Source organism: Eptatretus burgeri, chromosome 13 (genome assembly GCF_056783735.1).
Source record: "Eptatretus burgeri isolate ZD-2024b chromosome 13, Ebu_testis_v1, whole genome shotgun sequence".
In the NCBI taxonomy this organism is placed as follows: Eukaryota; Metazoa; Chordata; class Myxini; order Myxiniformes; family Myxinidae; genus Eptatretus; species Eptatretus burgeri.
In genome coordinates this window covers 8914953-8942501 of record NC_140973.1, presented here as the reverse complement: position 1 = coordinate 8942501, position 27549 = coordinate 8914953, and the positions used below count along the sequence as shown (strand labels likewise).

Below are 27549 nucleotides of genomic sequence, written 5' to 3'. Positions count from 1 at the left end.
GGGGTATAAGAGCCAAGGTCAAGGTGTGAGAGCCGAAACAGGTGCGTGAGAGCAGAGGTGGGTGTGTGGGGCAAGTATTTATGTGAAAGCTCTTGTAAAGTCACTAACTTACTCTTAACTGTGTCGTAGTTTTCAGATTCTGGAAATGGCACTGCGTTAGAGCAAGGGGTGTCGCAATTTTTGGGGGGTTGGGTGGGTGCCAAAGTATGCTGCCCTAAAAAAAACAATGAAATGGTAACATTTCCTGCACTTTGAGGGTATTTTTTTCCTCGAGTTCCCCGGAGATTTTCACATGTGTTAATATGAAAATATCAGAACAGAGTGCAAATATTTGAAGAGTTGATGAATTTACGATTTAAAGTCATCATGCTTGGAGAGTATGGTGACAAGATGATGCTTCTGAGTTTGTTCCCAATACACAAAACCAGTTTGAAATTGGTAGATGCCAGAATTTTTATGGATACATCAGGGTAGTTTGTATGTGAGTGGGGAAAGGAGTTAAACGTATGTGACTTGACAGCGCTGCTGTGTTCACATACCTGATCACTGGAGAGGTTCCATACGCCATTTAGTTTTTCATACACCTGTTCATGAGGAAGCAAACATAGTTGCTTGTTCCGTATGATGGCACTTCTCAGCTTCAGATCTCGGTACATCTTAGAAGTACCGTACGCTCTGGAACAAAGATGGATCAAATAAAAAATAGTGAAAAAAGACAAAAGTTTTGTACAAACTGAATAAAGTATAAACAAGTATAAATAAATAAATAAAGAGGAATAAGTTCATCATAAGAAGCTGGACATTTCATCTAATAAATGAGATACTTGAGGCTGGAGCTGCTCATCGTGGGAAGCATGTGTCCCAATGCTTGATAAATAAGGCATAACCAAACAGTCTACCATAGGTCAGGTCAGGTATGGGAGCATGTGCCAGAACAGCGCGTCGCTGCGTCCACTTTCCGCCGGTACTCCGGGGGCCTCCGTCTGGCCATCCCCCAGGCAGATGCCAGGCCCATCCCCATCTCCTTGAGATGATGGTCAACCTGCTGCAACCATGAGGCACGTGGTCGGCCCACTGGCCTCCTCCACTCATGAGACTCCCTCGCTGAGAGAATCTGGTGAGCAGGATCAGCGTCAGGAAAACGAGCCACATGTCCATACAGCCGCAGCTGACGCTCACGGACTATGCAGGTAACAAATCTCATCCGAGTCTCTCTCAGCAACCGCTCGTTGGACACAAAATCCGACCAGCGATAGCCAAGGATTCTCCGAAGAGACCTGGTACCAAAGGAATTAAGTCTCCGTCTCAGATCCTTGGTCAAAGTCCAAGTCTCGCACCCATAGAGCAAGACTGGAAGTACCAAGGACCTGAAGACTCGGACTTTCGTCCTCCCGCACAGGTACCGGCAGCGCCACACCCCATGATCCAGTGAATCCATGACTCCCCAGGCCCGACCCAGACGTCTATTGACCTCCGGCTCACAACCTGCGGAGACATGAATATCACTGCCAAGGTAAGTGAATCTATCCACGACCTCAACATCCTCACCACAAACAGACACAGACAGGACAGCAGCATCCAAGATGTCACCGAAAGCCTGGATCTTTGTTTTGACCCAAGAAATCCATAATCCCAACGGCTCCGACTCCTCATTCAGCACCTCGAGGGCCCCCAAGAGGATGTCTAAAGTCTCCGCAAAGATGACTACCATGACCCACATTGAAGTCTCATCATCGCCATCATCATCAGTTCAGGAATTTATAATCTGTAAAGTATGCCAGGGCTAACTCGCCACCGCTTAACAAAGGACCATTGCACCTCTCCATTTCTCACTGTTCGTGGACTGCTCTTACACCTCCAAACCACCCCAGGAGTACCATTTGATGCAACTTCCGCTCCGCTCCCACCTCTTGTTTGTCTGTGTTGTACCATCTTCCTAACAACGATGACTCCATCTACGTCTCTCTCAGCCAACATGGACAAATTTTGAAGCACTCATCTTTACTCTCTCGTCCTCACATGTAGTGATTTCAATCATCACCATGCATCTTGGCTGAGTGTTGGCACCTATCTTACCAGCAAAGGACTTCTGTGACTCCATGGGAATGACTCAATCTGTGAACTTTCTAACCCGGATTTCTCCCAATGGAAAATCCTCCCTTCTGTACTTGGTGATGGTAAGCATCCCTGCCAATATCTCCTGCTCTTCCTCTGCTCCAATTGGTTAATCTGATCATGTGCTTGTGTGAGTGAACATCTCTTTGGTTATTCTCAGAGAGCTGCCTAAATGCCAGCATGTCTGGCAGTTCACTCAGGCAGATTTGTAGGTACTGCAAGCAGCCATCTCTCTTCAGGACTGGTCTCCCATATCTACTAACCTTGATGTTAACTCAGCCTGGGAATTCTTCTACAGAATCCTGTTCTCTCTCTCTCTCATGCACAGATTCATCACATCTTGTCTTCAATTATCCTACCCTTCTTCCTGCCCATGGTACACTGAATCCTGTGGTGAGGCAGTTGCAATGAAACAACTTGCTTTCCCTTCCTGGAAGGCAAATCTGACTGAAGGCAACTTCAGATCACTCCACAAAGCCTGCAAACAAGTTTGTTTCTACTCTCAGGAGAGTCAGAAAACAACATCTGTCCAACCTCAAGAATGAACTTTCAAACTTATTTGGATCTTAAAAAGTAAAAACGAGCTTGAGTCCATGGAAACCAAGGCCTTCAATATCATTGGAATCTCTCACGATGAAGCAGAATCGAAGGGGCCTATCACTTCGCCATCGCCGACATGTCGGTGGTCTTCCTGTCTTCTTCCACCTCATTTTTGAACTTGCACCCTCTGCCCTTTCCATGTTTTGTTCCCCCAAGGTCCCTGCAGGTTGCACATGGTCCAGCATCAACCCACTTCTGGTGAAACTCCCAAAATTCAGAATCACTGCTCACCATTTTCTATTGCATCAAAGCACTATGATGCAATAATGGCCTTCATTCAAAGTATCAAGATGCTGGTTTTGATCCAGATCATATTCCATGAGGAACTAAACTTAAGCCTCACACTTTCTACCATTTCATTATCCTGTCAGTTCGTTATTAAATATGTAAACAGGTCGACCACATGCTGTCCTGCTGTAACCAAGCTCACCTGTGCACGGCCATGACAGATGAGAAAAGCCTCGGACTGCCGGACACCAGGTTAGTGAAAATGAACTCGAACTGAGTGTTGTTGCACTTGGTAAGGATGTACAGGGATTCTGTCTGGCCACGGAGTTTCTGCAAATGCATAATGTTAGTGATGTCACATGTAAGTGAAGTTCGAGTCAAAATTCCGATGCATTTTATTTACTAGGTGAATAATTTCCACCATTTGACAGAATCCTCTCACCGAGTTCGCCATTCTGGTTGAGATGTTGATCATGCAGTTGTAGCCGATTGCTTCAGGATAATAAGAACACAAGAGTTACAAAACAACGATTGTTTCATATAAGGAGCAGAAATGTTTTGGGGAGAGATCGATTTATTGCATAAGCATGGGAGAGCAAATTCAGGAAAAAAAAAAACTGAAAAAAGGAAGACAATGCAAAAGGATAAAAGAAAGAGCAACATCCACACTCATGATCTCATCTACCCCCAAATGACCCCATTCTCATGCAAGCACTCCCCTTTTCCAGGTTATTGTGATTTGTTTTCTCCCTCCTCCTCCGCTCATTTAGTTTGGGAGTTTGTTGGTTGATTTGTTCCTTTTATGTTTCATCTCCTCTACCCCCTCCCCTTATTGCTGTGATTTATTCAGTTTGGGTGCAGTTTGTTCACCTCCATGTGACCTTCTCCCCTCCCCTTCACCATATTCTCACTCTGCTGTTGGTTTTAATTCGCCATTTCCATTTTGGCCCCTTCCATTCTGCTCTAGCTCTTCCACAAGCCTCGATCATGTGTTGAGGGTTTTCAGTGAAGGGTTGTGTTTATATATGTATGTATATATATATATATATATATATATATATATATATATATATATATATATATATATATATATATATATATATATATATATATATATATATATATATATATATATATATATATATATATATATATATATATATATATATATATATATATATATATATATATACTAGCATATACCCGTGCTCCACACGGAGTTGAATGGGTGGCAAAAGGTGGATGAGGCATAATAGTTGATTTTATGGGAAGCTGGGGAGGGTGTCATTAGGGATGTGATGCACTATGGTTATCTTTCCTTAGTTTTCTAAAGGACCTCCCTGTAGATGACATTTTGGGTGAGTGTCTTGTTGCTGAATAGTCATTGTGAGGAATTATTGTCCACTTTGATAGATATATAGGAGTAACCTCTTGCACGTGAAAATGCAATATATAGTTGGCCATGGGAGAACACAGGGGCTGGGAGGTATATTCCGAGTTTGTCAAATGTTTGGCCCTGGGATTTGTTTATGGTCATCGAGTATGCGAGTCTGACTGGAAATTGCATCCTCTGCAGTGTGACTGGAAGGTTGGCGTCTGATGGGGCAAGTTTAACATGATATAGGCCTAGCCCTAGACTGAACAGGAGCAGTGGAGGGTGACCGAGAATCAGAATGCAAATTTCAATGAACGGCACTTTTTGGCGCACATCCGACGACCGAACACCGCTGGACGCTTTAATTTGAAGATCACACACACAAGACACAACACAGGTAACGATGGCCGTTGAGAAATGTCAAAATACACGCAGACGTTAACAGAAATAATATTTTTTTAAAATAAATCTTTACTTTAAATACAATGTTTCTTGTTACATTTTTTGTGTCAAATTCACCTTCTGAGGTTGTCAGCATATGCAGAAGAGGGTTTTACATTGCAGACGCTGTTTTCTAGGAGTGGCATTACGCCTCTCGGCGGTGACGGTCTGTCGACGACAGACGTAATGGCGTCAGCGAATGACCGATGATGTCATGACGGAATTGTGCCTCTCAGCGGTGACGTCACACGTTGCCATGCAAATGAACGTAAAAATTAGAAAATTGCCCAAAATTCCCAAATGTGTCCGTCTGGCACGATCTTACATAGCCCATGCTGTTCATTAGACCACAGAACACCCGCATGGCAAAAGTGGGGACAATCCGTCTGGCAGTTTTGGAGGAGATACGTCAAATTACACGCAGACGTTAACAGAAATAATATATGTATGTATATATATATATATATATATATATATATATATATATATATATATATATATATATATATATATTTATTGTTGCAGGCTGGGGGTCGGGTGAGAAGACAAAGAGGTGGGGGAAGCCATCTCGGTTCCCACCAGATTCACCGGAATTGTAGGCCGTCGCACACGGATAATTCCGTGAGGCGGCGGATCGCTTAACCGACCGTGGACGCCAATAACTCAACCACGTGACGTGACCTAGGGTCCTCCCGTCTATGGGTTAATCGGGTTACCTAATTAATCATGTGGTTTAATTACCGGGGAACACACCCTCGGTACGCCTTGTCCGAACCGGATCACTCTACTGGACCGGATCACTTTACTGGATCGGATGCAGCCGAGCGACACTGCCAAGGACGTACCGGCTAAAAGGAATGGATCATTGGGAATAAAGTCCCGGCTAAGCTAGGATTCGGACCATGCTGGATCAATGGAAAAAAAGACAAAAACGAGCAGGGAACATTCCTAATGATAATTTATTAACAGTCAACTTACAAAAGGGGGACACAGAGCAGACTTAACGTGAAAATAATAACAATAATTAAAACTGGTAAACCAGTAATCCCGGGCTTCAAGGCGTGCCTCCATTTTAACAAATTTCAACACTATCACCCTGTCACATGATATGGGTTTTCCGAGTTAGAAAGTTAGTTCAAGTCTGCAATGGGGCCCAGCTACGGGGTCCCTCATGTTATCTCAATGAAGGATTGAAAAGCCCAAAGCAATACATGATAGAGAAAGAAACTTCACATTGGACAAATCGAGGCTGGACAAATTTTCAAGTCCCCAAAAAAGTCCAATAACTCCACATTTGCATATTAATGTAAATGGCGAACTTGTAGAACGTTAAAATATCTTCCAGAATTTGTGGTCACTTTTTGTCTATCTTCTTTGGTTTTCATTTTACGACATGTCAAAAATGGGTGATTTTCAACTTTGGGGGGCTCTGGGGCCTCACTGGGGTAAAATACAGACATAGTGTAAACATATTTGGAATCCCCTCTTCAAGGCCTATCAGAATCTGTCATTAAATTTTTTCAACTCTCATTTGCATATTTGGCATATTTAATGAGGCGAATCGGCATCATTTTAATCATATAAATTATGTAACGATTTCGACGAAATTAACAATTTAACATTCCAATGGAACCTTGCAAATGTGTGCAAAAGTTTGAGCCTGTCGTATTACCCCTTCTGGAGAAGAAGATGTTTTTAGGTTTGGGAGAAAATCCAATATGGCTGCCATACCACGTGACCTACGTCATCAAAATTTTCAAAGTATAAACTTCAGGTGGAGAGTTACTAAATGGATAAGTTTCATTGAATTTCATCCAAGTGTTGTTTTTATTTTATGACATTTCAAAAATGGGTGATTTTCAACTTTGGGGGGCGCTGGGGGCTCACTGGGGTCAAATACAGACATAGTATAAATATATTGGGAGTCCCCTGTTTATGTGCTATCTAAATTTGTCATTAAATTTTTTCAACTCTCATTTGCATATTTTGCATATTTAATGAGGCGAATCGGCATCATTTAAAATCATATAAATTAAATAACGATTTCGAGCGAATTAACAAATTAACATTACCATGGAACTTAGCAAATGTGTGCAAAAGATTGAGGCTGTCCGATTATCCCTTGTGGAGAAGAAGATGTTTTTAGGTTTTGGAGAAAATCCAATATGGCCGCCATACCACGTGACCCACGTCATCAATATTTTCAAAGTATAATCTTCAGGTGGAGAGTTATTAAACGGATAAATTTCGTTGAATTTCATCCAAGCGTTGTTTTTATTTTATGACATTTCAAAAATGGGTCATTTTCAACTTTGGGGGGCTCTGGGGGCTCACTGGGGTTAAATACAGACATAGTATAAATATATTGGGAGTCCCCTGTTTATGTGCTATCTAAATTTGTCATTAAATTTTTTCAACTCTCATTTGAATATTTTGCATATTTAATGAGGCGAATCGGCATCATTTTAAATCATATTAATTATGTAACGATTTCGACCAAATTAACAAATTCACATTATCATCGAAATTAGCAAATGTGTGCAAAAGATTGAGGCTGCCAGATTATCCCTTCTGGAGAAGAAGATGTTTTTAGGTTTTGGATAAAATCCAATATGGCCGCCATACCACGTGACCTACATCATCAAATGTTTCATAGTATAAACTTCAGGTGGTGAATAATTATCCTTTTAAGTTTCGTTGAATTTCATCCGACAGTTTTCCCTCCAGATCCGCCACAAAATCGGTCAGTAGAACATAAAAACGCCTTTAATAATAATACAAACGATTTCAATAGAGCTTCAGCCATGCTTGAAGCCCTAATTACAATAACGGTCTTCTGCAGTCTTACTTAAGCAGACAGGCACCAGCACACACACACACACACACGCACACACACAGACACAGAAAACCCGATGAAGAGGGAGTATTACAACGAGAAGGGAAAGGAGTTGAGGCCACGATTTCTGTACCTTTGTACTTGATAACATGATGTGCCACCAATACGTTTTGGGGGGGGGGGGTGCGGTACCCGAGAGTGGGCGCATCGTCTCTGGCTTCAGCCACATGTGTGGAGACTGTGTTTGCAAAGGAGGAGCTTGAGTGGAGAAGGGGCGGAGTCCAGAGTACAAGGGTAGAGTGGTAGGCGGGACCAGGTAGGCGGGTGGGGTCGACATCATGTGAGCGGAGATGAGGAGGCGGAGTCCAGACAGCAGGAGGCGGGTCGTGGCGGTGTCGACGAGGTGAGGCGAGAGCGGGAGAGAGGCGGAGAAAGAGAAAAGAGCAAGAGCAAAGTAGAGGGACTGCTCCAGCCTTTATAGGACCTGCCGCGTGGGGAGAGGGGTCACCCAGAATCGAAACGTCATCACCTGATTCGGGCGCTCCGATTGGCCCGACCCCTCACGTGACCTGCTAACTTGGGCCGGAAACCGTCTCACTTCGTTTCTGGCAAGGCCATCCCAGACGGCGAACATATTTCGCTCCGACCCCACGACATAACACGAATCGCCCACACCGAAATTGGCACGCGAATCGTCCTGCAAAAACCCCCGGGCCGTGCCCGGGCGACTGGTCGAGGATCCCGCATGCACACTCAGGCATTCAACCAGCGTCGATCAACGCACTCGCTCCGCATGCGCCAACTTGGCCTGCACTGCAAATTCCCCGGCTCGATCGCAGCTTCGCTGGCCATAGAGATGAGAAGACGTTCACCATCCATGGAGAATCGGCTGCTGCCAGCGAGGGCCAAAGGTACATCGCCATGGATAAATCCATGCACATTTCACGAGCGGCGTACGTGTCTGCTTTCGAGCACATTCCATACGGTGCACGCGGTTCTGCCATTACGCACGTGGCCCGCACTTGCGTTCACACAATTCCGCTAGCGTGTACGCGGGGCGAACACCAATATGTGTCAGATATTGAGGTTGAAAAGGAACAAGCCGCTTCTACTCCGCACACTCGTATCCTGCCTAACATAGCGTGGAGTCGTCTTTTCGGCCTCCGTACTCGTTTCGTGCAGCGTGGGCGATGTGCTGGCTGTGTTTCCTGGGTTGTGAAAAACACCATTCGTGCAGCCTCTTAAGAGGTACTCATTCGCATGCCTTTTTAATGCAACCGGCAATCCTCCCCAGACCATCGGAAGCCCGAGTCGATAATCCCACACTGCCAAGCACACCACATGACTAGCCGCACATGCCAGGTTTAGGGCTCGCCCGGGAACGAGGACTCTGTTCAGCAGTTTCCTCACAGCGAAGGCGCACGTGGCTGATTTACCTCAGGAATAATCAGACGAAGAGAAGAGTGGGGACGAAATGAAGGAGAAAATGATTAAAGCAACCCTAGCTATTAGATCATCGCAACGCACTCCCTTGTTGTCCCACGAAACAAAAGGAAAGGGACTATGTACACGTATACGAATGGAATAACTGTCTTGGGACACTATCTGTTGTATGCATGCGGTTCCGAGAACCGCAACAATATATATATATATATATATATATATATATATATATATATATATATACACATATATATATATATATATATATATATATATATATATATATATATATATATATATATATATATATATATATATATATATATATATATATATATATATATATATATATATATATATTGTTGCGGTTGAGGAAATTCGCAAATCACCATTCAGGTCCTGAAGGTGAGATATCTCTGTAAGTACATGTGTAGTTAGCCCCAAACCCGTTGTTTAAAGGGAATAAATGTGATTCATTCGGGCTGCGACCTTTTGAGATAGCCGTTTTTCTGTTCTATCTTTATTTTGAACCAACCACGTCTCAACCGCCATCACACAACAACCACCAATCGCAACGACACTTCACAACAACAACAACGCCAACAGCCACGACCTTTACCTTCACAACTCGCTCCCGCAAACATCGCATCACCACCATTACAAGTGTCGCCATGGCCATAAACCACCACAATAAACCCTCCACCACCTTCACCTCTCCTCCTTCTGCCGCCATTCCCGCACCACTTGTGGGCATCGAGCGTCAAGCTGTCCTGGCCTCGTGTGGGACGCGCGCCGAGCCGCGGGTGCAAATCGCAGCCTTTCCGAGGAGAAGTCGGATCAGGAATGATACACGCCCACTTCTGATCCGTCCAATCAGCAAGCGCGGGGCGGTTTGGCCCCGCCTCCAGTCGCGTCGGAGTAGAATCGATATATGCAAATTTGAGGATCAGGGGAGACTCACGCCCCTTTTTCTCCATCCAATAGGCGAGCGTGGCTCCACCCCCGAGCTCGTTCTGATCCAGAAATTTGCATATGGGTTCTCCTGCCGGACTATAAAGCGCCGAGCGCGGGGCGAATTTCGTCAGTTTTGGGTGAGTTTCAGTCAAGTCAGTTGGAGGCAGTCGGAGTTGGAGAAAAGGTCGAGGCAGTCAAGTCGGGTCTGGAGAGGAGCAGTCTGTGGAGCCGTGGGTCAAGTCAGGTCTGGAGAGTGGCAGTCCGTCGGGGTTCGGAGCCTGTCGGGGAGCTGCAGAGAGGGGGAAGCCTGGAGCCTGGAGCGCGGTCGAGGTGATTTGCTGCAGTCGGCTGAGGAGAATTGCGGAGGGGACCGGATAGCTCGGGTCCGAGGCAAGGAAGACGGCGGTCGGCGACGAGGTTGCAGTTGAGTCGCTCGTCGCGGGACCCAAGCAAGCCAGCTATCCTCTTTCCCCAGAGCATCAACAATTCCCCCCTTTTTCCCCCCCGTGCTGAGATAGTGCGAAAAGGGGGCCCCGTTCCCACCCCACTCCAAGCAGTGCCAACGAAACCCGCGAAGGAGCGTGGAGTCGGGGCGCCGCGACATTTGCGGCTCATCACAAGACACGGGTAGGATCCACCCGGTCTCGCGGCCCACAGGCCCCGTCTGCCCCCTTGTCTTTGAGGGTGGCCCTTTTCTTTTGCTTTCGAGTAAATGTGTTGTCAGCGCCGTCTGTAAAGTAAAACTGTGTAAGTGTTGCCGTGTGTTCGCGTAGTCGGTTGTAGATCTGCATTGTTGTGTTTCTTTTGTAGCATCTGCTTTTGGTGCATAATTGTTGTAATTGTATATGTGTGCTCTCCGTGTGCCGCGGAATAAATGTGCATTATGTTGAACTGTTTTTCCCGTTTCGCTTCGTCTTTTCTTTAATTGAATCTCCATCTTGCTTCACGTAAAGGGTTGGTAGTGGGCTTAATACGCCCGATAATTAATCGGAACCGTCGAGGCCGACGATAACACCGCTCGGTTATCCCGATAGTACAGAACGGGTCGCTTAAGTGGCCTGTGTCCGGAGTCGACCTGCGGCGAGGTGCGATCGCCCGGTCTACCCTCCGCGTGGGTACTTAGGTAGGTCGAATTTGGCGAACAACCCTATCCCACGCGGGGGGCCGATTGGCACGATTGTGGTGAGGTCGAAAGGCCCACCCGTGACTAGCTCCCGGCGTTAGTCCGAGAGGGTCACGACAGACTTGTCCGACGTGCCGCGATTCGAGTTACGTGGCCATTCGCACGCCGGCGGGCGCGAATTCGCAACAATATATATATATATATATATATATATATATATATATATATATATATATATATATATATTTTTTTTTTGTGGAAATGGCGCTTTGTGTGTTATTAAATATGTGTTATTGATTATCCCAGATCCCCCATTAAATGCATGTTTAGCCAGGTTGTTCGGTAAATGGACGTTACATGTGTGTCGAGTGGTGTAGGAGGTATGTTAATTGTTCATACGGTGGTGGTGTACCGAGAGGTTCTTCTTCCTTCCCCTCTTCGGGAAATATTCTCCGCCCAGTGCCCTGGGAGGAGCAGTCGGCTGGGAGGCGAGAGAGCGCCGGGAAGGCGAAGGTGGGACGGAGAGCGCCGAGGTTGGGCGGTCGGCGGTACAGGGGACGGCTGTGTTGTTTTGTGATCGGCTTTCGTGAGGAGCAAGCCGAAAGACAGGCAGGGAAGGGACTGCATGAGGTCTGTCTGCCATCTGCTGAGGGAGTAACTGAACCTGAGGGTAGAGTCTGCCATCTGCCGAGGGAGTAACTGAGCCTGAGTGTCGAGTGAGGATTCTGCTGTACAGAAACGACTAGTGGGAGGCTGCAATCTGCGTCGAGAGGAACTGGCTGCTGTGTGAGTCGGCGATCGACTGTATGGGGAGGTCATCGACAGGTTCAACCTGCATCTCACCACGGAGCCTCTGTCCTTACTCACCTCACGGCTCGACACGTTTGTCGATCCGCCTGCTGAGCCCAATACCTCGATTTGGCCTTGTCTGGTGAACAAGACAGGCCTGGACTTGTATGCTGGACCTTGTGAAAAGCCAGTTGGAGCATACCATAGATCTTTCCTCTTGGGCCGTCGACCTCGCGAGGTCTGGACGCGCCGAGGAGGGCTTGCGCAAGCGGTACAGGGAGAAGAAAAAGGACAACGCCACCATCTTGCCACATGGTGTGCTCGAGCCGGGTGCTCGAATCCGTTGACATCGGCTTGTCACGAGCCGCATTCGTGCTTTTGACACTTTTCCTCTCGTCCATGAAGCATCACCAAGTACTCTGTGTCTTGTCCGCATGCTGTCCATGTCTTGTCTGCATGTTGTCCATGTCTTGTCTGCATGTTGTCTAAGGTTTATCTCGCTAGGGTTCCCTTCGAAACCCGTAATCTGTAGCTCCCTAGTTAAGAACGGGTTATAGAGTAATTATAACATTGTTGTGAATGCTTTGCTTGTGTTGTGTTACCCGATGTGTCCCCAATAAATCTGGCTGATTCCTATGAAGTTGCCACTTTGGGTTTGTTCGTGCCTTGCTGAGAAACAATTCGCTCGATTGGTATATAAAACCAAAATGGTTACAGACTGGCAGAATTCGCTCGGTCTCTGACAAAACCAGTCTGTAACCGGGGCCTATTCCCCCAACTGGTAACGTTCAGGTGTACGTTGGTATCGCGATTCGAGGCGCGTGCCCCGAGGCCTGTGCCGAACCAGCCGCCGTTATAACCCCAGAGACAGCGGTGCTGTTAAGGGACGTCCGAATCCTTAACACTGGGGTCAAGAGTCGGGTGCGAATCCCGCCACCGCTGAACCATAACAATATATATATATATATATATATATATATATATATATATATATATATATATATATATATATATATATATATATATATATATATATATATCACAATAGAAGGGCACTCGGTAGAGTGCATACCTCCGCCCCGCAATGCCTGATCCACAAGAACATATCGGGCCCAATACTCTATATCATTTTTGGCCCTATCTCTCAATGGTAAAGAATCACTTAAAAAATTCTCGTACTCAGTTCCAGATTCCGATCATCACCAAAATCGAATCATTTCGTCATGGTCACACATCCAACGTGTCCAACAAGTTTCATCCGAATCCGTCCACAACTTTTTGAGATATACAATATCATTTTTGGCCCTCTCTGAATGGTGAAGAATCACTTAAAAATGAAATAATTCTTGTATCCAGATTCGGATATTCACCAAAATTAAGCGTTGCTGTCCTTGTCCGGTCACCTTCACACACACACAGAAAAACTTCAAAACGATTGCTTGAAGACTGTGGCCAAAAATTGTGTGACAAACAAACAGACAGACAGACAGACAGACAAACGCTGCAGACCAACATACTTGGCGAATTTTTTTTCCGCCAAGTCACAAACAGAGAGGGGTGAAAACATAACCACCTCAAGCCTGGTGTTGGCTCAGTGGTTAGGGTGGTGGCTTGGGATCCTAGGGTCCTGAGTTCAAGCCCCGTCGGCCGCTGAATTAATAAACCAGGGGGTTGACTCAGCCTGTCATCCTTCCGAGGTCGGCGAAATGAGTACCAGTTTCAGTGTGTACTGGGAGAGGGGCACTGCATCAGCGACACAGTCGCGCTTCAAGAAATGATAGCTACCCCGGCAGCTAAGCTGCCATACCATTCGCCAAACGTAATAAAAGACAGAGAGAAGGAATAAATCGTACAGAGGTTGACTCTGGGGAGGGACAGCGAGTGCCAAATGATCCTCAAGTTCGTCACCATCAGCCGCCCTGAAAAGGCAACACAATACGAGATGCTGATTCGGCCGACACACAGTCATGATGGATCAAACGACGACCTCTTCCTGTTTGTGCGTGTACTCGTGTATCATAATTCTTTCTCTACCATTACCTCGAACGCCATTGTTTCCTTTGGTGTCCTCGATTGAGTCCAGACAATCGATGAGCATCTCTCCACAGCGCGTCCTCAGGTGTCTGCATGAAAAGCAAACGCAGAGGGAAATTTAATCAACGCGGTGAGAAAATGGACCCCAGAGGAGGAATGCAAGACGAGATTATGACAGCGACACGGACGGACGGGTCGACACAGCGTACTGACTGTTGTGTGATATCAAAACGAACGTCCCGATCTTCCCACAACGGCTCCAGGCCGGCCGCCATGACGGCTTCACTGCGTCACCATGGTTACGGGCTTCTTCTTCCTCTTCATCCGACAATTAACGCTGCTCTCGTGGAGCGTTTTCGCTCTCTGGTAATTATATATATATATATATATATATATATATATATATATATATATATATATATATATATATATATATATATATATATATATATATATATATATATATATATATACACACGCATGGGAATTAGATGTGATTTAAGTTTGTGTTAAATGATTCCGATGAAGAGGTGCATTTTATACAGATAACACTGAGAGAAAAAAAGGCGGTGCTCGGTGCTCGGTGCTCGGTGCTCGGTGCTCGGGAGTGAAGCGATCGAGGGACGTGGGGTCTCTGTGAGGAGGGCGGGTGTTCGGTGTACAAAAAGCGCTCGAGTTGACAACTATGACATTATGGTGGTTGCTGGTTCCAATCACGGCGGATCCAGGACTATGGGTGTTGGGTGGCCTGTCGCCTCTAATCGGAAAAGAGCTGAGATCCTCGAGTTGTCGCGTCACCATGTTGTAAAAACTTGGACTCGTTGATCTCGGACACCGAGGCATTGTTCATCTTGTTCAACATATTAATCCTGTCAGTGTTGCTGTTGGCCTTCCTTCTGTCCTCCAGGCGTGTCCGTCTGACGTCACTCAGCACTTTCTCCACACGTCCCGTCACCATGGTTACCACAGACAAATCCAGCCGCCCTTCTCCGGACTTGTTCCAGTTTCCTGTTTATCCTTCTGGAGATACGGATGGACGCCGTGCTGCTGATGCGTATTCCAGTCATCGAATTCAGATCTGACCATGATTCCGTACATCGATGGATGATGATCTGTCAAAAAGCCTGAATGCGGCAGCAGTTTGTTGTAAATTATCAGGGATATCTATTAATAATAATATTTGTTCTGATTTTCTGACTTTTGATGGCTCCTGGTTATGTTTTCCATGCAGATGTCACTCGAGATATGTGAACCAAAATGCCGCTGAACTTGATATTGTGGGTAACAGGACTAAATCGGTATGCATGGTGTTTCAGTCTAAAAACAGGTGAGGTTCGACCATTTACCTTTTGTTGTTTTTTTACCTGTGTGTGGTGAACAATTGAAGTATGTTGTCAATGTTGACACTTATACATAACTTGGTCACATTTATCTATCCATAATTCCAGCAATGTGTGTGTGCGTGTCTGTGTCTGTGTGTGTGTGTGTGTGCCTGTGCCTGTGCGTGTGTGTGTGTGTGTGTGTGTGAGTGTGTGTGTGTGTTTGAGTGTATGTGTGTGTGTGTGTGTGTGTGTGTGTGTGTGTGTGTGTGTGTGTGTGTGTGTGTGTGTGTGTGACCGCTGTTTCTCGACAACCACTGGTCCGATCTCATTGAAACTTGCCAGATATATTGCTGGGGACCTGAGGATGTGCCTTTTCAAGGTTTGATATTAATCGGACAAGTGGTTCCCAAGTTATGGCCATTTATTTACCAAACCAATGACAGGACACGGTGCTATGATGTCACAATGCACGTCACAATATATATATATATATTTTTTTGCACGTACAGCAACTACCACAGCAACTTTTTGAGTGGGCATCAACTACCACAATGAAAAGCTTCCCTTGAAATGGACCAGCATGGTCGATATATAGTCTGGACCATAACTTTGATGACCACGATCACATGGCCAATGGAGACTGTGGTGGTGTCTTGGCATGGCTTGACAAGTGCAACAATGGTGTGCACTGGGCTCAATGTCACTGTCCAAACCAGGCCACCAAACGTGTGCTCGGGCAATAGCCTTCATGGTGACTATGCTTGGATGATCATTGTGGAGTTCACTGATAACTTTCCTGTTATGTGGAGTTTGTGCGGAATTATCACTCGGCTACCTCAAAGCAGGCAGTCTGCATCAATAGAGAGAGGTATGGTTTCGCCCTTTCTGGTGGTGATGCCCTTTCTAGTAGTGATGCTCTTCTGGTAGTGATGCCCAATTACCTGACATAACACAGCATTTAATTTGTGACAAATCTGGATTGATATTGGTCGCACAAGCAATCTGCTTAGCAGTTACGGGCGCCTCATTGTGAATGACTTTAGCCATGAGATGAATTATATCGCCAGATTGTGGAGATACTGAGATGGTGATGGGAAGCAACAAGCGACTGAGCATGTCAGCACAGTGCATATCCTTACCCAGGCGGTAAACCAATGAATAGTTATAACCGGCAAGGGTCAATGCCCAACGTTGTACATGACCTGATGATGTGGGCAGAATGGCTCTGTTTCTCCCAGGAGACCTAACAAGGGTTTGCGATCAGTCTCAATAATAATATGTCTGCCAAAGACAAATTGGTGCGTCTTTAAGGTGCCCCAGACACCTTTAAGATGCTCTCATTCAATTTGAGCATAGCGACATTCATTGTCAGATTGGGTTCGTGATGCATATATGCAACAGGCTGGAGATTACCGGTTCCATTTGTTTGCAACAATGCACACCCAATGCCACATGAAGAGCTATCACAACTGAGAATAAGTTCCTTGGATGGATCATAATGGACAAGTAACGGCGAGGAGGACAGCATGGTTTTGTCGGCCTAGAACGCTCTTTTTTGGGCAGCTTCCCATTTTCAGACAATGCCTTTCCTGAGGAGATGTAGAGGCTCGACGGTTGTACTTAGTTGAGGCAGGAAATTACCAAAGTAGGTCAACATACCTGGGAATTCCACGAAGTTCTGAAATGTTTTGTGGCATTGGTTCATTCATAATTGCTTCAACCTTGCTCGGAGAGGGCAAAATGCCTTGACAGGAGATTTGATGACCGAGGTATTCAACTTCATGTACCATAAACATACACTTCTCATGCCTTAGGCATACCCCAGCTTTTGACAGCCGATTGAGAACTTCATTTCGGTTCTCGAGGTGTTCATGTTGTGACTTGCCAGTCACTAGTATGTCGTTCTGAAATACGACTGTCTTTGGTGCAGTTTTCAACAATGTCTCCATCTTGCGTTGGAAGATTGGTGCAGCAGAGCGTATGCCAAATGGGCATCTATTGTACATGTAGAGTCCTCGATGAGTGTTCATGCATGTATAGGGCTTCGAATCATCATCCAATTCCATTTGAGCATCGGCATTGGTCAAGCCAAGCTTTGTGAATGACTGGCCACTAGGGTGTTCCAAAAAAATGAAAGTTTGATTTTTGCTGCTCCCTGATTTTGCCTTTGTTCCAATACCCCATAAGAACTTATAGGTCAAAAATGAACAAAATTCCATGATATTTAGGGGTTCCTCAAGTTGGCACAATTATGTCCATTATTGAGAAGACATTTTGCACTGCAATGTCAAAAAGCTCATCTCGATCTCCTTGGAAAAACTATTCTTTCATCCTACATGACTGCTGTGGTTTTTGAAAATATCTAACAACCATATTAATTGTGGAGTGTACTGCGTTATGCATATTCAACGGAAAGTTGTCAGTTACAGTTCTGCAAATTTCAACAATATTGTGCCAACTTGAGGAACCCCTAAACATCCAATCTGCTTCATATTTGGTGTGTATGTTTCTACTGTCAAATGGAACAAAGACACACCCAGGGAGCATGAATATTCATACTTTTATTTTTTTACCCCCTATTATGAAGCACCCTACTGGCCACCCATGACAGTGGTGAACAGATCCCCTGCTTTGGGCAAAGGGTAGCCATCCAGCTTTGAATAGCGGTTGATCATCGTTTTGTAGTCCCCACAAATGCGCACTGTTCCATCTGCTTTGAGTGTTGGAACGATAGGTGCCACCCAGTCGGAGTACTCAACTCGTGAGATGATGCCCTCACTCTGCAGGCGGTCAAGCTCACATTCGATCATTGAACGCATCATGCAGGGCGCAGGTCTAGCCTTATGGAATAATGATAGGACTTCCGGTTCCGGTTTTGGAGCGGCGAGAGGTCTCCTTCGGGGCTCCCTGCTGACGTTCTCAAAGTTATGTTTCCGGTTGTTATTTGTCCCGTTTAAACTGTTTAATTTTCTCACCTACATGTTACTGTGTGTTCCTAGTTCGGTTTTGTTTCAAAAATCGTGCTATTTTGTGAGTATTTTTGTTGACGTTCTTACCTGGTGTTTGAGGCCTAGGCCTAGGCTTGAGGCCTACCGGTTCCACTCGGTGTTCGATCGTTTTTTTTTTTGTTTGTTTGTTTTTTCTCCCCATTACCTTCAATTTCTATCCTCCCCATTACCTTCAATTTTCATCCTCCCCACTTTCCAAACATCCCCCATTCTCCCAACTAATCTCTTTCTTATCTCAAAAAAAAAAAATAATAAAAAAATATATATATACCCAACAACAACAACACGCTCAACTTCTCCCGATTCTGCTTCTTCTTCTTCCTCTTAACTTCCTCCTCGTCTTCTTCCTCGATTTTTTTTTTACACTTCCATGACCTAATCTGTTGAACTCTCTCTCATACATTAATATTAACAACTAAAACGATCTTATAATGCTTCATCTTCCTCTCTCACACATGTGGTACTCTTTACTGTTTCACAATGCACTACTCTTCTGCTATTTTAACAGACTGCTCTCATTTCGACCTCTCCTTCATTCCTTGCCTAAAAAATCCAACTATTACAGCGCTTCTTCTCTCCATTCTCTGAATTTGCCTTCATTGCATCCATCAAGAATTGTGTTAAATCGCATCTCTGACCTAAAACTTTTAAAAACCACAGTTTGCCATGGATGCTCGCTTTCCATCAACCATTCTTTTTTTCCAACTTCTGTGCCAACTCACCTCCCTCACCCCTCACTCTCACTCTCAAAGCAACCATCCCACTCTTCTCCCTCCAAGCCTCCCTCTCACCGCTCTCAAAAATTCCCCCCTCGCCTTTGTCCCAACTTTCATCCGCCTCACTCTTCCTTCTCTAAGATGTGCCCCCTCTCATCCACCAACCTGCCTCCCTCCACTGCCCTCTCACCTCCATCTCTTCACTCCACCTCCTCAAATCCTCAACTGCCTTCTTCCTTGTCTCTTGTCCCCCCTCTCCCCCAGCACCACAGAGCCTTTTCTCCTCCTCATTCGGCCCCCTCCCCTCGCTATTCTGCAATACCCCACACTCTTTCAGCAACCCTCCTTACCTCCCCCCCTTGTCCCTTGTTCTACCCTCCCCCTCCCCCTCCACCTCCTGCACCCAAAGCCTCCTCCCCTACCTCTTCATTAAAAGTGTGGACCTCAAATATCCGGGGCCTTCGCTCAAACCTTTCAGATTTATCCATACAGGTTGCCACTGACAAACCAGACATTATCTGCCTAACAGAAACTGTCCTCTCCCAAGAGGTGTCTGACTCCCAAGTATCTCTCCCTGGTTACTCCCTCTTATGGTATGACAGACCTGAGCCTCGTCCTGGTGGAGGTGTTGCTCTCTTCATCAAAGACTCTATTCCTCACTCTCCATGCACTGCTCTCACTCCCCCACACCCCCAGGAATACCTCTGGCTTCGGCTTCCCTCCACTCCCACCTCATGTTTATATGTGTACTGTACCGTCCACCGAACAGTGATGACTCCATCTACACCTCACTATCCGAAAACATGGACCATCTTCTATCTTCTCATCCAAACTCTCTCTTCCTCTTATGTGGTGACTTCAATTGTCATCACGCCAGTTGGCTAGGTGTGGGTACCTCTCTCACCTGCCATGGCACCTCAGCAAAAGCTTTCTGCGACTCATTGGGACTGACTCAATCGGTCAACTTCCCGACCCGGATCTCAACCAATGGTACTCCATCTCTTCTGGATCTGATTTTGACAAATTTCCCTGACAATATCTGCTGCTCTTCCTTCGCTCCAATTGGTTCTTCTGACCACGTCCTTGTTAAAGTGGACATCTCTCTGGCTGTTATCAGAGAACCACCTCACCGCCGTCGAGTCTGGCATTTCACTCAAGTCGACTGGCAGAGTCTCCGAGCAGCCATCAAACTTACAGACTGGTCTCCTATCACTACTTTCTCAAACATCAACTCATCCTGGGAATTCTTTCAAAGAAACTTGCTCTCCCTCATGCACAGATTTATCCCCTCTTGTGTTTAGTTGTCTTACCCTTCCTCCCGCCCTTGGTTTACTGAAGCTTGTGGTGAGGCAGTTGTCCTGAAACAACTTGCCTTTGCCTCATGGAAAACAAACCCAACTGAGGGCAATCTCAGTTCTTTCCACAAAGCTTGGAACAAGTGTGTATCTACCCTCAGGAGAGCCAGAAAACAACATCTTTCTCATCTCAAGTCTGAACTCTCAAACCTCTCTCCCTCCTCAAAATCCTGGTGGCGTTTAATCAAATCTGTTTCTGGTATATGTTCCCCCTCCATCCCCTCCCTTACCTCAAATGGCCGCAATGCTGATTCCACACGTGATAAAGCTGAATGTCTAAACTCGGTGTTTGCAGCTAAATCTTGTGTCCTAAACCCATCACTATGTCTACCCACTTTTACGTAGTCGCACCCAACTGTCCCTGGACTTTGTATCCTTTTCTCCTGACAAGGTGGAGAGCTTGCTTTCAAACCTCGAGTCAGATTCTGCAACCGGTCCAGACGGCATCAGCCCACGTGTCCTCAAAGCCTGCTCTTCTGCTCTTGCTCACCCTCTCTCTGTTCTATTCACCCTCTCATTTGCCCAAGGTCATCTGCCATCTGCTTGGAAATCTGCTAACATCACTTCCCTGCATAAAAAAGGTGCAAAAACAGATCCTTGTAACTACAGACCAATCAGCCTTCTCCCAATCATCAGCAAGGTTATGGAATCCATCATCGCTTCAGACATGAAATCCTTCCTCTTCTCCAATGGCTTGATTTCCAATCATCAATTTGGTTTCAGACCAGGTCACTCTACCCTGGATATGCTGCTTCTGCTCTCCCATCAATGTATGGAGGTCCTCAATGCCAGACAGGAAATCCGAGCCGTATCGCTGGACATATCACGTGCTTTTGACACAGTCTGGCACCATGCCCTACTCACCAAACTCTCTTCCCATGGTATTCAAGGCCATCTCCACTCATGGCTCGCAGACTTCCTCTCCTGTCGCAGTCAACGTGTGGCCCTAAATGGAGTTCTTTCATCCCCTCTTCCTGTGCAGGCTGGAGTTCCTCAAGGTAGCATTCTGGGCCCTGTTCTTTTTCTGGTTTTCATCAATGATCTCTCGGACTCTCTGGAAAATCCTCTATTTCTCTTTGCCGACGACTCCACCCTCTGCCGTACCATCTGTCATCCCTCAGACCGGCAAGCAGCAGCTTCTTCGCTCACTGCAGATCTGGATAAAATCACAAACTGGTCCAACACGTGGAACATGTCTTTCAATCCAGACAAATCTCACACTCTCACTATGTCTCTTCGAAAGGACCGTTTAGAAAACCCCCCCATCCACTTTCTCAACAATCCTCTGGAAGAAGTCTTTTCTTTCAAGCTTCTGGGTCTCACTATCTGCCATGACCTTTCCTGGGAAAGTCACATTTCCAACCTCGCCTCAAAAGCCAGTCGCCGACTGGGAATCCTCCGTCGTGCAAAGTCCTTCCTCGGCCCTCTTGAGCTCCTGACCACTTACAAAGCTTTTGTCCGTAGCCTGGTGGAGTACTGCTCTCCCTTCTGGGCTGGTGCTCCTGCCTCCCACCTTTCTCGGCTTCACGCTGTGGAAACCAGGGCATTTAAGATCATCGGCATCTCCCGCAATGAAGCTGAGTCTTTGGGCCTCTCACTCAATCACCGCAGGTTGGTCGGTGGTCTTTCTGTCTTCTACCGACTCCTCTCCAACCTTGCCCCCCCTGCTCTCTCTGCGATTTGTCCCCACCACATTTCCACAGGGCGCTCAAGGTCCGCCAACAACCCCCTTCTGGTAAAACTACCAAAATCACGAATCACTGCTCATCTTCACTCTTTCATTCCTCTTTTTTCCCGCCTTTGGAATAAACTTCCTCACTCTATTCTTTCCCATTCTTCCCTCCAGGCTTTCAAAACAGCTGTTCACCACCACCTCTTATCTTCCCCCATCCAAATCCTCGATCTTTTCTACCCCCGATAATCCACCCAAGCCCACTTCCTTCAATTCTCCTGCTTTCCTTCCTGAAAGTCCCTGTAATGTCCATCTTCTCTTCGCCATGTTCCCCGTCCCATCCCCATCCCTCTCCCTTCTACAGTTCACCTAATGTGTCTGTTCCCCATTGTTTTGTCCCTTCCACTCCCGCCCCTCTTGTCTCATGCCTCCTTGCTGTGAGTTGTGTGTTAGCTCTCATATGAGCCTCTACCAAGGTATACAAAAAAAAAATGACTGAGCATCTGCAGAAACATGAATCCTCACTTTGGGCCCTACAAAGGTGCCAACACCATCGTTGAACAGGCTGGGGTAGTTGTTGAGCACGGTAACGTATCCAGCATCAGAGTTGGAGACTGTTTACGTCACTCCAATTAAGTCTGATTATTCATAACCAATCTCGGCCGAAGAGGGTTGGTCCTTCTCCATGCACTTTCAGTAGTGGTGGGACATGAGTGCTGTTTCCATATCCTTCAGTTACGTCAGCTGAGCCAACTACAGGAACCACCTCCTTGGTGTATGTTCTCAAGTCAGTAAATACGAGCTGGAGTGCAGGATCCTTTCTCGGAGGGGAGATGGAGGAAAACTTCCTCTCGATCATCATTGATCTGGAAGCGCCGGTATCAACTTCCATCCTCACCGGGATCTTATCGATTGTTACAGCAACTATAATGGGAGCATCGGAGCTCTTTGTTCGAACAAAGAAAACCTCATAAAGTTCCCCACTTGACTCTCGGTTGTAGGCTGTGTTCTGTAACCTGTCGTCCGCTGCATCAGGGTTCACCCCGATGTGAGAAGCAGGAGACAAGTTATTCAACTTGGATCGAGAACAACGACACTTCAAGTGTGCCTACTTACCACAGTTGTCGCAGGTATATTTCCTGTACCAACATTGGAAAGCTTGATGATTACCACCGCAACGCCAACAAGTTACCCCAACCTTCCGGGTAGATTCAGAAATGTCAGGAGGTGGAGGTGAATTTGGTGGCTTGCTAAAACACTTTTACTTGTAGCCAAAGGTTACCTTGTTAACCGATGGGTCCTGCTGGATAACTTTTGACTTGTTAGAGATTACACACAGGCTCTCGGCAGCTTGCATACACGCAGTGGTTGTTTCCATGACTTTAGCCAAATTGGGGTCAGATTCAGCAAGGAGTTTCCGCAGAATTGAGTCATCATTGATGCCTATTATAAAGAAATCACGTAACATCTCTTCAAGTTTATCTGTAAACTCACAATGTTCGGTGAGTCGGCGTAAATCAGCCACAAACTCGGTTGCTGACTGACCATCTTGACGATGGTGGGTATAAAATTTATATCTCGAGACGATCTTACCCGGTTTAGGGTGATAGTCTTTTCATGAGATGGACGAGCTCTTCATACGACTTGTCAGAAGGTTTGGCTGAGGCAAGAAGATCTTTAATGAGGCTGCACATCGGTGTGCCGCATACGGTCAGTAATACAGCTCGCCGCCTTTCAGCGTCCTCATCGGTGTCCATTTTGTTTGCCACGAAGTACTGCTTCAGACAATTGGTGTAGTCTTCCCAATCATCCCCCACTGTGTATTCTTGCAATATGCCGATGCACAAAGACATCCCCGTCGCCACTGTAATGTACTCGATAGACAGGGATGAAGGCTCTGAAGTGGGAACAACAGGTTTAATTCAGACACGGGCACTACACAGCACAGCATCGGAACATGGGCGGGTCCCATCACTCTGCTGAACCACGCCCCGGTGCACCTATGCATGCATTATCATAAACTACTGATACATCTAAGATGGGGATCGTCGATGGACTATAATCTTCAGTCTCGCCATAAATGTTCAATTGGGTTCAAGTCAGGACTTTGACTGGGCCACTCAAGAACATTTATATTTTTCTTATTCAGCTACTCCAGTGTGGCTTTTAGCTTTGTGCTTCAGATAAATGTCCTGTTGAAATGTGAATCTCCTACCCAGTTTCAGATTCATGGCTGACTCAAGCAGATTTTCATCAAGGATTCTCCTGTACTTTGCACCATCCATTATCCCTTCTATAATGACAAGCTTGCCAGTCTTTGCTGATGAAAAGCATCCCCATAAAATGATACTGCCACCACCATGCTTGACAGTAGGGATGGTGTTGACTGGGTGGTGTGCAGTGTAAGACTTGCACCAGACGTAACGCTTTGAATTCAGACCAAAAAGTTCCATTTTTGTCTCGTCTGACCACAAAACATTTCTCCACATGCCAGCAGTATCATTAAGATGCTTTTTCACAAACTGCATACAGGCTTTTAGATGGGTCTTTTTCACTAATGGATTATTTGTTGCCATTTGTCCATAGAGGCCAGCTTTGTGAAGGGAAGGGATGTTGTTGATTGATGCACACTGATCCCCATCTCTGATATAGAGCCTTGCAGATTTTTCAGTCATTGTTTGATTGATAGTGACATCTCAAACCAGTTTTCTATTTGCCCGGCTGGTGCGTTTGGATGGGCGACCTGATCTGGGTAGAGTCTGGGTGGTATGTTACGTTTTCCACTTCTTCATGATGGATTTCACCATACTCAAAGGGATAATGAGTGACTTTGAGATCTTCTTGTAACCCTCTCCTGAACGGTGCTTCTCCACCACTTCATGTCTGACTTCTTTGAAAAGCTCCTTGGTCTTCATGTTTGCCTTGTTGTTTGACCAAGTGAGTTGCACCTTAAAACTGTACTTAGATATGTGGGGGAGATGAATTTTTAAGTTAAACCAATGAATACATTCAGGTGAAACATATTAGACTTGTTTTGTAACCTTTCAAACAAACAATTTGCTTCTAAAGTGATTTGGGGTTAATTAGGCAAATAGTTTGAATACTTATGGAACTGAGAATCATCTGATTTTCTCCGTTAATCTTACTTATTCACATTTTATCTGCATTTTAAACCTTTACCATTTTGTCGTAGTTTATGAAGACTCTACTCTACTCCATTAAGTTTGATTTGAAAACATCAGGAAACTAGAGGGGGAGCACTCGGTAGAGGTCAAAACCTCCGCCGCCAATACTGCTGGGTCACTTAAGTGAACCTGATATCCTATTCATTGTAGGTCAAAACGGATCAGACTCTACTGAACCACGATTGAATGAACTAAACTAGATCGACGTGCATGTAGAAATGGCCAAAAAAAAAAATCAAAATTTTTTTGAAAAAAAAGTTGCAATATTTTTTTTTTTCTCTAACATTTTTTTGGGGGGGGTTGGAAAACACTTAAAACATGTAGAAATGAAAAAAAATTCAAATATTTTTAAAATAAAATCGAAATTTTTTTGAAAAAAAGTTGCAAAATTTTCAGTTTTTTTTTTTTCTCTAACAAATTTATTTATTTTTGGTTGGAAATCACTTTAAACATGTAGAAATGCAAAAACAAAAATTCAAATATTTTTTCAAAATGGCCGCCATAGCGGCCATATTGGACTTTGGACCAAGTCCAAAATCTAATGGCATGATCCTTGGACCATACCCAATCCCCCCACCAAGTTTCGTCGAAATCCGTCCAGGAGTTTTCCCGTAATACTGTTCACAAACAAACAAACAAACAGATAGTGGTGAAAACAGTAACCTCCGTCCATCTTCGATGCCGGAGGTTAATAAGCTCAGGTTGCATCAAAATGTGAAATCTTTGGAGGGGGGTGAATACTTTTGCAGACCACTATATATATATATATATATATATATATATATATATATATATATATATATATATATATATATATATATATATATATATATATATATATATATATATATATATATATCATAGCATACAAAAAAAATCTGCTTTTTCAATTTCATTGTTGCAAAAGTATGTGCACCTTTACATTAAGTAACTGGTTGGACCTTCTTGAGCAGCAATTACTTCAACCAGATGTTTCCTGCGCATCGGCTCGGAGGAATGTTGGCCCATTCCTCCTTACAGAACTGCTTCAACTCGGAGATATTTGTGGGTTTTCTTGTACGAACTGCTCACTTTGGGTTCTGCCATACAGGATGTGATTTGTAAAATTTCCAGTGGGGTAGATCAAATTTACAGACATCATCGGGTTTTTTTTGTTATTTCTGCCTTTTACAACTTGCAAGCTAGACTTAACAATAGCCACATAAAGCTGAAAAGTCACATTACAATATAAATATATACAGTAGCTAATAGCAGGGGTACCCGATGTTGCCGGGTAACGCCGGGTCCCTCCTTCCACCCCTTGCACTTCCTTGTCTCACCTCTTCCCCTCCCTCATCCCACCACCTCCTCCCACTTCCTCCCTCTGCCTCCTCCCACACCACTTCCCTCCCACACCACTTCCCTCCCACCCCTTCCCTCCCTCCTCCTCCCACTCCAGCCTCCCACCAATTCCCCTGCATCTTCCCACCCCACCCTTTCCCCTCCATCCTCCCTCTTCCCAGGAAGGAATTTTTGCAGGGTTTTTAACCACGTTTGGGAAAAAGAAATAATTAATATAAAAACCCACTTTCGATTCCTACCGACCTCTAACTTGCCTCATCACCTTGATAAACTTACCATGTGTCGTGTTGAATTCTGCCCTCTTATGGACGAATTCATCAATATGGCCGAAATAAATCATGGTATAGATGTTTATCCTCGTCGCTATGCAATGAATTTTGGGTGTGTTCAGTATACACACTATAGAATAAGAATTTTTTTTATATCGGAACGAAATACATCAACGTAATGATAATGACGTAGTCAATTTTCATTGGTTAATTTGCTGTGCTTCATCATATACAGTTTTATGAGATGATAATAATGGATAAGCGGAATCCCATCCGATCCACTTTATGCACCCCAACAGCACGATCCGGATCCAGTGAAACCAAACTCCATTACATTTTTAAAAATTATCTTTACCACAATGTCCTGTTGATCTTACACTGTTTGTGTAGTTAGAACAAGCTTTTAAAAATCAGTTCGTGTTCAAAAAGGATTCAGCGTACATTTATCATTTTTAAATGTCAGACGTTAAAACTTCACTAATTCAATCACTATTAACACAAAATCTTTTGTTTTGGAGGGAGGGGTGGTAAATTTACCCACCCCCCCACCCCCTCGCTGTGGATGGCAATTTCAAATGGAGTGCTAAGGATTTAAAAAAAAAAACAGAGCCAGAGAACCCCCTTATTCAATAAGCTGTGACGGATATAGAATTTAACATTTCATACTTGGCTGGTTGTGTGAAAAGCAAGTTTTATACAAAATACAGTACAGGGAGTACCTGGGGTTACAAAGGGATTCCAAT

The 27549-nt window shown here is 45.1% G+C and overlaps 2 protein-coding genes across 3 annotated transcripts in view; one reads left to right on the top strand and one right to left on the bottom strand.

Annotated features, from left to right (window-relative positions):
• Nucleotides 1-14291, bottom strand: part of BBS5 (Bardet-Biedl syndrome 5) — a 36173-nt gene extending 21882 nt beyond the window's left edge. For both annotated transcript variants that reach the window (XM_085851029.1, XM_085851030.1), the window contains exons 1-6: nucleotides 14152-14291; nucleotides 13945-14027; nucleotides 13758-13823; nucleotides 3386-3435; nucleotides 3146-3273; nucleotides 540-675 (exon numbers count right to left, since the gene is read on the bottom strand). In XM_085851029.1, the coding sequence (XP_085707155.1) occupies nucleotides 540-675; nucleotides 3146-3273; nucleotides 3386-3435; nucleotides 13758-13823; nucleotides 13945-14027; nucleotides 14152-14213 (525 nt within the window). In that variant the 5' untranslated portion in view covers nucleotides 14214-14291. The remainder of the gene's footprint in view (nucleotides 1-539; nucleotides 676-3145; nucleotides 3274-3385; nucleotides 3436-13757; nucleotides 13824-13944; nucleotides 14028-14151) is intronic.
• A 774-nt stretch (nucleotides 14292-15065) lies between these two features.
• The window catches only part of GLIPR2 (GLI pathogenesis related 2), a 59895-nt gene continuing 47411 nt past the window's right edge, over nucleotides 15066-27549 (top strand). Inside the window, exons 1-2 of the mRNA XM_085851031.1 lie at nucleotides 15066-15084; nucleotides 15170-15265. Of these exons, the coding sequence (XP_085707157.1) occupies nucleotides 15196-15265 (70 nt within the window). The 5' untranslated portion in view covers nucleotides 15066-15084; nucleotides 15170-15195. The remainder of the gene's footprint in view (nucleotides 15085-15169; nucleotides 15266-27549) is intronic.